A 14,052-nucleotide genomic window follows, 5' to 3' on the forward strand; every position below is an offset into this window, starting at 1 on the left:
GGCCTGAGGCACACAGACCCCCCGGCTGAACCTCCCTGGACCGCAACACCATGTCCACCAGCGGCCTGAGGCACACAGACCCCCCAGCTGAACCTCCCTGGACCGCTACACCATGTGCACCAGCGGCCTGAGGCACACAGACCCCCCGGCTGAACCTCCCTGGACCGCAACACCATGTCCACCAGCGGCCTGAGGCACACAGACCCCCCAGCTGAACCTCCCTGGACCGCAACACCATGTCCACCAGCGGCCTGAGGCACACAGACCCCCCGGCTGAACCTCCCTGGACCGCAGCCCCATGTGCACCAGCGGCCTGAGGCACACAGACCCCCCCAGCTGAACCTCCCTGGACCGCAGTCCCATGTGCACCAGCGGCCTGAGGCACACAGACCCCCCAGCTGAACCTCCCTGGACCGCAGCCCCATGTCCACCAGCGGCCTGAGGCACACAGACCCCCCAGCTGAACCTCCCTGGACCGCAGCCCCATGTGCACCAGCGGCCTGAGGCACACAGACCCCCCAGCTGAACCTCCCTGGACCGCAACACCATGTCCACCAGCGGCCTGAGGCACACAGACCCCCCAGCTGAACCTCCCTGGACCGCAGCCCCATGTGCACCAGCGGCCTGAGGCACACAGACCCCCCCAGCTGAACCTCCCTGGACCGCAACACCATGTCCACCAGCGGCCTGAGGCACACAGACCCCCCAGCTGAACCTCCCTGGACCACAACACCATGTCCACCAGCGGCCTGAGGCACACAGACCCCCCAGCTGAACCTCCCTGGACCGCAGCCCCATGTGCACCAGCGGCCTGAGGCACACAGACCCCCCAGCTGAACCTCCCTGGACCGCAACACCATGTCCACCAGCGGCCTGAGGCACACAGACCCCCCAGATGAACCTCCCTGGACCGCTGCACCATGTCCACCAGCGGCCTGAGGCACACAGACCTTCCAGCTGAACCTCCCTGGACCGCAACACCATGTCCACCAGCGGCCTGAGGCACACAGACCCCCCAGCTGAACCTCCCTGGACCGCAACACCATGTCCACCAGCGGCCTGAGGCACACAGACCCCCCAGCTGAACCTCCCTGGACCGCAACACCATGTCCACCAGCGGCCTGAGGCACACAGACCCCCCAGCTGAACCTCCCTGGACCGCAACACCATGTCCACCAGCGGCCTGAGGCACACAGACCCCCCAGCTGAACCTCCATGGACCGCAACACCATGTCCACCAGCGGCCTGAGGCACACAGACCCCCAGCTGAACCTCCCTGGACCGCAACACCATGACCACCAGCGGCCTGAGGCACACAGACCCCCCAGCTGAACCTCCCTGGACCGCAACACCATGTCCACCATCGGCCTGAGGCACACAGACCCCCCGGCTGAACCTCCCTGGACCGCAGCCCCATGTCCACCATCGGCCTGAGGCACACAGACCCCCCGGCTGAACCTCCCTGGACCGCAGCCCCATGTGCACCAGTGGCCTGAGGCACACAGACCCCCCGGCTGAACCTCCCTGGACCGCAGCCCCATGTGCACCAGCGGCCTGAGGCACACAGACCCCCCAGCTGAACCTCCCTGGACCGCAACACCATGTGCACCAGCGGCCTGAGGCACACAGACCTTCCAGCTGAACCTCCCTGGACCGCAACACCATGTCCACCAGCGGCCTGAGGCACACAGACCCCCCAGCTGAACCTCCCTGGTCCGCAACACCATGTCCACCATCGGCCTGAGGCACACAGACCCCCCGGCTGAACCTCCCTGGACCGCAGCCCCATGTGCACCAGCGGCCTGAGGCACACAGACCTTCCAGCTGAACCTCCCTGGACCGCAACACCATGTCCACCAGCGGCCTGAGGCACACAGACCCCCCAGCTGAACCTCCCTGGACCGCAACACCATGTCCACCATCGGCCTGAGGCACACAGACCCCCCAGCTGAACCTCCCTGGACCGCAACACCATGTGCACCAGCGGCCTGAGGCACACAGACCTTCCAGCTGAACCTCCCTGGACCGCAACACCATGTCCACCAGCGGCCTGAGGCACACAGACCCCCCAGCTGAACCTCCCTGGACCGCAACACCATGTCCACCATCGGCCTGAGGCACACAGACCCCCCGGCTGAACCTCCCTGGACCGCAGCCCCATGTGCACCAGCGGCCTGAGGCACACAGACCCCCCGGCTGAACCTCCCTGGACCGCAGCCCCATGTGCACCAGCGGCCTGAGGCACACAGACCCCCCAGCTGAACCTCCCTGGACCGCTGCACCATGTCCACCAGCGGCCTGAGGCACACAGACCTTCCAGCTGAACCTCCCTGGACCGCAACACCATGTCCACCAGCGGCCTGAGGCACACAGACCCCCCAGCTGAACCTCCCTGGACCGCAAAACCATGTCCACCAGCGGCCTGAGGCACACAGACCTCCCAACTGAACCTCCCTGGACCGCAACACCATGTGCACCAGCGGCCTGAGGCACACAGACCTTCCAGCTGAACCTCCCTGGACCGCTGCACCATGTGCACCAGCGGCCTGAGGCACACAGACCCCCCAGCTGAACCTCCCTGGACCGCAACACCATGTCCACCAGCGGCCTGAGGCACACAGACCCCCCAGCTGAACCTCCCTGGACCGCAACACCATATCCACCAGCGGCCTGAGGCACACAGACCCCCCAGCTGAACCTCCCTGGACCGCTGCACCATGTCCACCAGCGGCCTGAGGCACACAGACCCCCCAGCTGAACCTCCCTGGACCGCAACACCATGTCCACCAGTGGCCTGAGGCACACAGACCCCCCAGCTGAACCTCCCTGGACCGCAACACCATGTCCACCAGCGGCCTGAGGCACACAGACCCCCCAGCTGAACCTCCCTGGACCGCAACACCATGTCCACCAACGGCCTGAGGCACACAGACCCCCCAGCTGAACCTCCCTGGACCGCAACACCATGTCCACCAGCGGCCTGAGGCACACAGACCCCCCAGCTGAACCTCCCTGGACCGCTGCACCATGTGCACCAGCGGCCTGAGGCACACAGACCCCCCAGCTGAACCTCCCTGGACCGCAACACCATGTCCACCAGCGGCCTGAGGCACACAGACCCCCCAGCTGAACCTCCCTGGACCGCAACACCATGTCCACCAGCGGCCTGAGGCACACAGACCCCCCGGCTGAACCTCCCTGGACCGCAACACCATGTCCACCAGCGGCCTGAGGCACACAGACCCCCCAGCTGAACCTCCCTGGACCGCAACACCATGTCCACCAGCGGCCTGAGGCACACAGACCCCCGGCTGAACCTCCCTGGACCGCTGCACCATGTGAACCATCACGCTCGTATCTACTTGGACCACAGGCCTGTCAAAGATACCAAGTTAATCAAGAGGCAAATTTTTATATTTTGGAATAAAAATATCCTCTGCATTTGCTTTTCTGTACGACTAAATTCCTTGATTGTGTTTACTGTATGAATTATCCATTAATATCTATGCTATTTCGGTGGTATGGATACAATACTCGGGTAAGATAGTCAGTTTTTTTTTATGTTCTGTTATCATCCCGAGCCGGGGACTTGATTTTAGTGTGTGTGCTGTCTGTTTAAAAGGAAGCGACAACACAATGTGTCTTAAGCACGTATTCCTAGACACAAAAATAAGGGTTTAGGTTTTGAATATGCTACACCTGTACCCTAACCGTATTCCTAGTGCACGATAGGTCACAGTTAGTCCCTTATTTTTAGGGAACGGATTTTGTTGTTCTATACATTGCTGATTCCGCGCTAGTGCACAGATAACTTTTTCGTTGATTTCGTCCAGATGGCGGACCTACGCCTGGTGTCATTAAATCGTATATATTCAATTTCGTGAATATCTGGGGAAGTACCAAACGTATAGGTGTGCTTAATGAAACTTCATGGCAGTGAAACTATCCTGGAATACCTTAATGGTCATAAAATAAAATAATCGCTAAATAAAAGGAACTTAAAGATTATAACACAATTTACTTCGTGCTGTTATATCAAGGAATTATGCCGTAGTAAGAATATAGATGATTGATAAACATTTGCTAGAATGCGTTGGCGCTAGTTTCTAGCCTCAAGCAAGGCGCCGTTTGTTGAAACGGCTGCACATTTGTTATTTTGCTGCGATACGGTTTGGACACGTTCTGGACTACGGCCCGCGAGTTAGGTTACGGTCGTGTCCCAACAAGTCAGTGCTTGTTCGCTACCTTACCCGAACGTCTTGAAATACCGCCCTTAGTGATTTTAGTTATACAAGCGCTGTAACTCCAATAAGTTTCAGACATGTTCTGTTATTGGGAAGTGCTTTATGTGAACTTCAAGAAATTAAAAATACTAACTGAAAGACGTGTAGCTTGAAAACAAATGTACTATAACGTTTTATCAAACTGATAAAATTATTGTTACAAGTATTAAGTAAGTATAAATATTGTTTTACACTTAAGTGAAAGATAGTGGAAGAAAATTTTGTTTTATGAGTGGCCATTTCTGTTTGTACTTCGCGAAGATCTTTGTAACCTTTTCAAGGTTGGTCAGCCATAATTTAGTATCAAAAACTTTGTGATCTTACGAATCCACTACATTTTCATTCCGCACTTTGTAAGTTTTATTTGGGAATCATTTATTATATCAATTTTTACCAGATGTTTTTATTTTGTTGCATTTTGTGTGCATTAGCGGATTCATCAATGAACTTAGATTAATAACAAATATGAATGATTACTACTCTATGAAACTTTAATGAAAGGAAAGATCCACGGTGTTCGAGTGGTCAGATCACTCGCCTTCCGCCGAGGCCAGCCGTGATCGATTCTCGACGGGGTCGATTCCGGATTGTCCTCGATTGTAACTCCTATCTATACCCCGCTCAACCACTCCGTCAACACTCGACTCTCATCTCGTCGTCCCTCGTCGTCAGTGATGCAGGAATCTCAATGGCATTATCCGCGATGACTATATATGTAACCAATCACATTCGACACATCATTGACGTAAAGTGACAAAAATGGCGGATGCGACAGAATATCCGATTAGAAACATTGTACATATCCATCGCGTCGAGGGCGCAGTGTTGCTGAATTACTAATCGATATTTCCCCCAAAAAAATATGGTTAAACTGGTGGATTAATAATTAGGCCTATATTATTATTGTATTTCTGAGAGGTTTTTTTTTTACCAAATTTATCTTGGAAACCTCGGAAGTGTGTCAACGCACGGTGAATTTTGCAATTGAATGTTACGGGTCCCGCCTACCAGGGCACACATACGATGTGCTGAACGCTATTTGAAAAATTCAAGATATCCGAGCGAGGTCTGTTTAGGAAAATCATTTAAAAATTCGTTTGAGGGCCGATAAGTAGTTCTTTTTCCGGATTAAGTTTTTGAACTGTGTTTTTAGAAGAGATAAAATGGCTAAATGGCGTGTTTTCAGAGTAATTTATAGGCATGAAACACCCGGCATTCAAGGAACTTGCATTACAACTTTATCTTCATTTCTCCGCCATATAATGCTACGGTCACCGCTCAAGTTTCATATTAGTCCTATGCACGTCGAGAAGACTGCGCGCCAGTTCAGAGCCTTGCGCTTGGAGTCGACACCGCGCTAGGAACACCAGCGAGTGTCACGCTTATCATCCCGCCTCATTAACACAGATAAACCTCTGAGTAGGCGGGCCCCTTAAGTTATAAATTAAATTACTGTCTCGAACGTATATATATTAAAAAAAAAGTAAGCATTGATGGCTGTCGTATATTTGGTGTGTATGTATAGGCAAGAAACATTTTAAATATAATCTTTTATTTTTGGTTGTCGGTATGGTTAAAGACCGTGTATCCGGGATGCTACTGATTATTCGGGAGGCGCAGGTAGGCCATGCTTAAATAAACAATACGTCTACTGTTGCACACTAACTGTTGTGCGCTAACAAATTTGCATGTTTCGAAAGTGCACAACAGCCTACTCGTGCCAAGAGACAGACTGGAACTGTCGCTTCTTTCCTCCTCGCCAGCCTGCTAGCCAGCGCGGAGGAGGGGTGATAATCCCCTTGGCATCCGGGTCCGGGCTAACGGGACTCCTGGAGGGTGCGCTACCTTCCGGCCCAGGGGTGTGCACACACCGACGGGACAGCGCCTGCTGATAGCCGCGTGGTGGGCGTAGCGCGGTAGATGTGTTCGCGATGTGCCGCCACAGACCGTACGGCTGAGAACTCTGTCGGCTACTGCGCTACTGTGATGCCGGCAAGGGCTGGACGCAGGCCTACCGCTGCTCCGACAGCTCTTCCAGCTGGAAGATCTCGAAGTCCCAGGTCATGGCGTTGCGCAGCAGCTGCGTCATCTGCGGCAGGCTGGCCTGCAGCTCGTAGATGGCCGTGTAGACGGGCACCTGGTCCAGCATCTCGGAGGGCCTCGCCCGGCAGGTAATCAGCGTGATCGGCATGCTGTCGTCCTGCGCGGCAGACTCCTCAGTCACAGGGACTCGAGCCCAGCATTCAGCGTACAGTTGCAGCTGGTAGTCTAGAGCAGCGGTTCCCACTGGGGTCACAGGGGTTCCGTGAGTCACTCTTCGAAGGAGTTGGGGTTCCGCCAAAAGAAAAGTCGATCACAGTGTTCCCTGGCCGAAAAAAAATTGGGAACCGCTGGTCTAGAGGCACGTGGGTCTCATCTGCCCTCTTAAAGAATCTTTCAGTAACATGTCATCATTATAGGCTTACACAGGATGTCCATAACAGAACGTCCCAGTTTCAATGGTATAACATTTTAGTTTAGACTATTTACAACAAATCATACACCAAATTGAAGGTAAACCAACCTAGTTTTTCTTACAAATGTTCAATATGTGCACCTTTAGTTATACGGTACCTACGCATACAGCCTAAAAGTCAAATTCTTCCCACACTTCTGTTAACATGTCCGTAGTAATGGAAGCAATAGCCTCTTCAAGTCTGTGTATCAACTCTGAAAAATTATTAGGTAGCGGCGGAACGTAGATACGATATTTTATAAAGGAAAAAAAAATCGCATGGTGTTATGTCAGGTGAACGTGAAGGCCAGGGAAAAAGAGCTCAGTAGTCTCGATCATTACGACCAATCCAACGGTTAAATACTTCGACGTTCAGCCACTCTCGTAAAAAGAGATTCCAATGGGGAGGGCTGACATTACATATTCACTCTCGGAGTCGCCATTTTGCGTAAGTGACGCTGCAATCGAGAAAACAACAAAGCAGTACTCGCGCTTTCGTTTATCTAAAACTGTTTGACTTACTCTTTAAGTATGACCTCATACCAAAACTCTACATTGCTTACGGTTGATAGTATTTAAATTTATAACTGGGACATTATTTTATGGACATTCTGTATATTGTGTAGGATAAGTTGTCAGCAGACGCTGTTATGAGGCCATGGCATACTCATAGAAATATAGAAAAATATCATTGATATGTTTTTTAATATAGGTATGTATATCCATCCGTGGTAATTATTCTAATATGAAAATGTTTTTTCTTTGTTGTAATTTTTTTTGTAAAATAAATGTTTAAAATCATTCTTTTTCTTCTTCATTACATGCCACAGATTGTATATATTGGTTACTCTACACAATAACACGACCTTTAAAAAAAGTTGTTATGATTATAATATTTATTCATGTGTGTTTGGCACTCATGTATGTTTGAAGAATGATATCTGGTCCTCGAAAATATTGAAGTTATCCATCGCTGCTCCAGAGGCCAATACCGGACAAGTCTAAGCTATCAACACAGGCGAATGTGCGAAAAAATAACCTAGCGACAAGGGGTGAAATAGTAATAGCAAAAGCCACTTTTATTAAGATACTTGATACTTGGGTGTTTAATATGTTACCACATATTTGTATACTAATTAAAAAAAAGTTTTACTAAGAGAGAAGAAAGTCATTTTCGTTGTCATAATGTTAATACCATATAATATTACACAGATACACTGTTCATACTGGGCATACCGTTTGCCATCTTTCGGACTGACGTGACAACTCAGACTCAACAATTCATGCTCACTCAGTGTACTGAACCACCTGCATGAATTGCAGTCAAACAAAGATAATGACTTGAAAATGCGATGACCTAACATGGAGAATAGAGCGGAGCCTAGAGCCTTAATAAAACTTGATTAACACCAGCAGTCACGGTCAAGTGAGTCCAAGGTAAGATAGGGTCTCTTACGAGTAGGTAGTTTTACTACTCTGAAACGTTTACATAGAAATGGATTGTCGTAATTGTGTTGTTGGGGGGGGGGGGGGATCATGCATTTTTTTATGTATGTATGTGGAATGTCAGCTGCGAACTCTTTGGGTGTGACTGTGAGTATACAAAAAGAATAAACGTTCAACATTTGGAAATCGATGGTTAACCACATGGAAAGACAACTTGAAGAGTCCGATTTATGGTTCTCGACAGGAAAATGGAGGAGATGAAGACATAGAGTTTGCAATGGAAAAATAACTCTAAATAAATTTAATAATTATAAGACCGAAGGTCAATCAGACTTCAAGGAGAAGAAATTTAATACTAAATATGTTTTCAGACAATACAGAAGAGAGAATCCCAAATTATGGTGCAGATTAAAAAAGTCAGAATGGAGATACGGATCACGGGTAGTATATAAATTGGCATTCTGGGACAATGTATTTCTTATGGGACTAAGATTTTGTGGTGGACTACTGTGGTGGCTTGCCAATAGTGAAGAATCGGATATGTTCGGTCCTTTCCGCCACTCGTTGCTTTTGATGAGGATTTCAGTGGCCATTTTCGTCGCTGCCACATCCACCATCTTGGAATCAATAATTTTTGTAAAACTGTAATTATTTAGCTAGAAATTCGAAAAAAATTCCAAAATCATTAAAAAATTATCTTATTAAAATAATTATTGATTCAATTGATCTATGTCCTTGTTTCAATACAAAAAAGAATATTTTAAACAAAAATACTTATTTAATAAAATATAGTCAAACATCCTAAAAAAAAAAGTCATGAAATCTTCATCTTCCAGCCTCCAATTGATTTGATCAATATCTGTCCTTGGTTAGATCCTTGGTAAATGCAAAATGTTTATTTTAGAAAAACTTTGATGTAACATGGTGAAAAATCCTAAACGACTGCTAAATTCCTCATCCCCATGCCACCAGTAAGCTACTGATGTCATCTTGGCAGCCATCTTGGAAATTCGTAATTATCAAATTAGAAATTCGGGAAAAATTCCAAATATGATCAAAAAATTGTTTGTTAAAATAATAATTTATTTGATCGATATCCATCCTTGGTTCGATCCCTAATCGATGCAAAAATTATAATTTAGTAAAAATTACCAAAAAAATTAAAGGTTCGCGATATAAAAACAACAAAATTACAAGTAGAATATTTATTACATAATATCTACTCTACAACAAGAACAAAAACCAGGAAATTACAAGCGTTTCTCGAGTTCTACAGTCTTCTTAGAGTACTATTCGAGTCCTTTACATGTCTTGACAAGTATTTTCAGTTTATCAGGTTAATTATTGGTACACCACATTTCTTACACATTGAAAAGTTCTCGATTTCATTAAAATGACAGGGGACATTTTGCACTTGGAGTATTTGATAATGCTTTGTCACAGAATATGCAGTTTGATTCCGATGAATGTTTAATCAGTACTTTGCAAAACCACATGTGTTTTTTTCAAGTATCTGTAGCATATAAACTGACTATAACAACAGTTGCACTGATGTTTAATGTGGTCAGATTTATTATTACAATTGTGTACAAAATAATCACGAATTTTAAAGTTTTTTTTTTATGTTGTCAGAGTACGTACAGTCAGTTGATGGAACACCGTCAGTTGCTGTTTCCTTTATCGTTGTCGCTGGCACTGTTGGCAACCATTGCAACACTGGTGAAACATCAGCCACGGAAGTCTTCAAGGTCTTCTCTGCTATCGATACTACATGCGTGTAAATCTCCCGCAGTGCCGGAACAGTAGGTGCAACTGTTGACGCCGTTGCCAACATGATCTGCGTCGTCGTTGCCGTCACCATCAGAATCTCTGGAGCTGTCAGCAATGTTGCCATCGAGGTCTGCACTGTTGATGGAAGGCCTTCCATCCAGGCCGTCGTTAATGATGGTAATGAGTTCACAAGAATTTCCCGATACCGGACTAATTGTGAGATGAGTCAAATTAGTCTATCCACTCTGCACCACTGCCACAGGTGGACTGAGTCTCTCATAATCCGGTCCTCACTTATGTACTTGTAGCGATTGGTATGAGACACGAGTCAAAACAACAGCCAGTTTTTTTAACAGTTTCGTGTTTCGCAGTGGCGTAGCCAGGATTTGTGTATGGGGGGAGGGCGGGGTGTTAAGAAGCATGGTCCCCCCCCCCCCTATTAAAACGGTGGAGTCCGGGGGTCCACCCCCGGAAAAAAGTTGGAAAAAAAGTTGGATTTTAAGGTGTAAAATAGTGCTATTTTAGCTGTTTCGGTACTTAAATTTAAATATTGTAATGGTAAAAATATTATTAATTTTTTAATAAAAAATTTGTTTGAGTGATGAAGTAAGAAATTAATTAAAGAAATTTTTATCAATCAAAGTGCCTTGTTTACGTCCACTCAAATTCATAAATCATGCTCGAAGCTGGACAATACAAAAAAAAGGAATAAAAAGGGTTGGGTTTCGGCAGAACTGATCTATTCCTGGAAACAATCAGCTTTAGCTTGAAGAGTTACATGACACCATGTCGTCGTCTCAATTCTATACACACACACAGCGATCCTTACACTCTTGGAAGCCCAGTCAACACCTGTTTATAATTACCGCGCTGGTTAAATACAGTAGGTGTAAGATATTTGAAAGCTTGGGACCCGTCACGGCGTCACAACCTTATAGCTTCTGCTCGCGACATGGGTAGGGGAAGGGATGGAGAATCGGTAGGGTTCGCTTACTCTTTCCCTCCATTGCAGTGGCCGGTGGTAGCAGTAAGACACCCAGGCTTTTAGCTAACCTGCATTCAGATAAGAAAAACTAATTGTGGCTAAGGGGGGGGGGGGGTTAGAACCCCTAACCCCCCCCCCCCCCCCCATGGCTACGCCCCTGCGTGTTTGTACTTAACTGACCCAGTACAGATATTATAATGTCTTTTAAGACTATCCAGTCATGACATTAGTTTATAAATTTGATGCATTCAAACAGTATTCTTTGTCATTATTCAGGCATCCACTTCTTTCATGCCGACGAGCACTTGAAATTGCGGTGAATAACTTACTACAGTATTTGAACTGGCGCGATAAACGATCATCGTTCGATGAAGTCTCCAATGTTGCTGGCAAACCTTCAGCCGATGTCACAGCACATGTCAATGTCTCCTCTGAAGCTGGTATCACAAATGCCATCGAGATCTCCGATGACATCGACGTCGCTGCCATCTGTGTCCCTGACATCGATGCTACCAAAGACTCTGTAGTTGTTGGCATAGCTGTCATCGAGGTCTCTGCTATCTTTGAAGATACCAACTGTGTCTGCGCTGTTGATGGTAGACCATCCATCGAGATCATTGTTTATGATAGATTCAAGTTCTCAAGAATAATGAAATACCGGACTAAAATGTCAGACAGGTCAAACTAGACGATCTGCACTGCACCGCAGTCAGAGAAGGACTGAGGGCATCTCCCTGTCTGGCATCACATAAATATCTGCAGCGACTTGTGTACTATGTGAGTGAGTCCAATCAACAACTTTTTACATTTTTACTAGTTTGAAATGCAGGCACCTGAAATTGTAGAAATAAAAAACACACAACGAACAAACTTTACAAATTTATTTAGAAAAATACACAAATACATATTAGGTTAAGACATTAAGCATTTTCGTAGGCAACGTCTTTAACGCTACACGGACTGCCCTGTTGACTCTGGTACTGCCTCATCGATTCTGGTTTCAACTGGTTCATTGGTCTCGGGCTCAGGAACACAGGTATCCGACTGGTCACCTTCTGCGGCGACGACTGTTTCTGTGAGACATGGACGACGACATCTGCAACCACGGCTGCGACTTGGCTTTGACTCATTGCTTTTTGAGACTGGATCACTACGATACGCATGTTGTTTGGGCGTATGCGTAGATGCATCGCAGGTCGCAACAGGTTGTAACACATCCAAATTCGGTGTTTAATATGCAGACGAGGCGACTACTTCGATGTTGGCTGGAAGGATCTTGTGAGTCACATGTGATAGACAGCACAGTTTCCAAGTTCGCAGCATTCTAGCAGCTGCTGAGTCGGTTCGTAGAACACAGGAAAGTGCAAAAATCGCCAGTGCTGAACGCCTCCATCACAGCATTCCGTATATGTGCGCAGATGTCCGGCATCCCAGTAGCTGTACTCGACACTGCTTAATCTAGGTCTTGCGCTCACGTATACACATTGGCAGGATGAAACGAAAACATTTTCTTGCAGATCGGAAGACAACTGAAGGCGCGAACTGTTGCTTGCCTTTGATATATGCAGACTCTACTCACACTGCGAGTGTCATTTATGCATTAGCTTCGAATTTGTTCAGGCACACACTCGTTCAAACTTGTGTGGCTGCTCGCCATACATTGCACTAAGCTTGCGCAGGGAAGGACAGCCATAGTCGGACTGCAGGTCTACAATTTCGATAGCTCAATCGCAAAACTTGCTCAACCATTTCTTCGGCTCAGTTCCGGTGACATAAATGATATAATGTGGCTTTTGCATCATCAAATCATTTAGAGTGTTTTTCACTTGGTGGTAGGTACTTTTACCTCCGTCCCACTCCAGGCCGTGGTAATACTTGCATATCCATTCATTTGTGTTTTTACTTTTTTCGTCCATTAATTTCTGGGGTTACGGAGGCCGAAAGGTGTGGGTTCAAGTCCTGCCATCGGAGGTGATGGAAATCTCCTTGAGCACGAATCCACTTTGGCTCTAGAAACCTTGCAGGTTGCAGTACATCTTGATGCTAGGCATGTTGGTCCGTAACCGAACAAACCTCGCAAAATGCATCGTTATTTATGAAAAATATTTTTCACGAGCTTATCTCGGCAGTTGTACGATGCAAGTCGATCGCGAAATATCAGACAAAAAGTATAGGTGTTTGGTGGAATATTTCCGCTCGTCGATATCTCAATTATACAGTCGATGATGTTTGAATTTATTCTATCGTCCTGTTTGGAAATGTCAAACACCATTAACAGAGCCTTGTTCTGGAAACTGTCGGAACTCAATATGGGTGATTGTCCGCGGCCATAGTATGCTTGCTGAAACTTGGCATACATTCTATATGCGAAGAGAAATTTTCTGTTTTAAAAGTCCATGTTCATAACCACGTACAGGTAGTTTTGACTGTTTAAAAATATTTTACATCATGTAATTGGCAGTTATCGAACACGGAGTGGCTTAAACTGAGCTGTCTTCCAGTCTGAGGCCCGAAGAAGATGTATCTTGGATTCCCACGCCGTGATTCTTTCTCCTAGTCCTGCGTCTAGCGATTTACTTATATTTTTGGCTTCCTATGCCAGTATCTCGTCAGCTCGGTGCCTTTATTCCAGACCCTTGTTGACGGAATAGGCAACATCGTGCTGCTTGCACTTCTCAAGAGAATTAATGCCCATGTTGCCTCGAGATAGTATTTTGGCTAGTTTCTTTCCTGGACCACAGAATATGTAGCCTGGTTGGTGTAGCTCGAAAGGCAGATTGTTTATCAGCGAGTTTATGAGTCCTTCTCTGATGTGTTTTTGTTCTTACCTCTTCGAGACATTACATGCAACTGAGCCAAAAACTATAAATGTGCGTATTTTACACGATTACGCCAGTGCAATGCAAGTCGTCAAGAAAAAAGTGTGTTTATCCATGCGCATAATTGCAAGACGACATATTCAGCGCGTGATAATCGCAATAGGGCTCGTTTTGTCTTATATCATACGATGCATTATGGCAGGCCCATACAACTGTGAGACAACGTGCGTTATACTGAGTTTTCTAGAATAACCA

General features: G+C 47.0%; 1 protein-coding gene across 1 annotated transcript in view; it reads right to left on the reverse strand.

Moving 5' to 3' along the window:
* The window catches only part of LOC134535262 (3',5'-cyclic-AMP phosphodiesterase 4C-like), a 128,623-nt gene that overhangs the window by 86,376 nt on the left and 28,195 nt on the right, over positions 1 to 14,052 (reverse strand). Inside the window, exons 7-8 of the mRNA XM_063374334.1 lie at positions 11,940 to 12,051; positions 6,299 to 6,551 (exon numbers count right to left, since the gene is read on the reverse strand). Of these exons, the coding sequence (XP_063230404.1) occupies positions 6,299 to 6,551; positions 11,940 to 12,051 (365 nt within the window). The remainder of the gene's footprint in view (positions 1 to 6,298; positions 6,552 to 11,939; positions 12,052 to 14,052) is intronic.

Source organism: Bacillus rossius, chromosome 8 (genome assembly GCF_032445375.1).
Source record: "Bacillus rossius redtenbacheri isolate Brsri chromosome 8, Brsri_v3, whole genome shotgun sequence".
Taxonomy (NCBI): Eukaryota; Metazoa; Arthropoda; class Insecta; order Phasmatodea; family Bacillidae; genus Bacillus; species Bacillus rossius.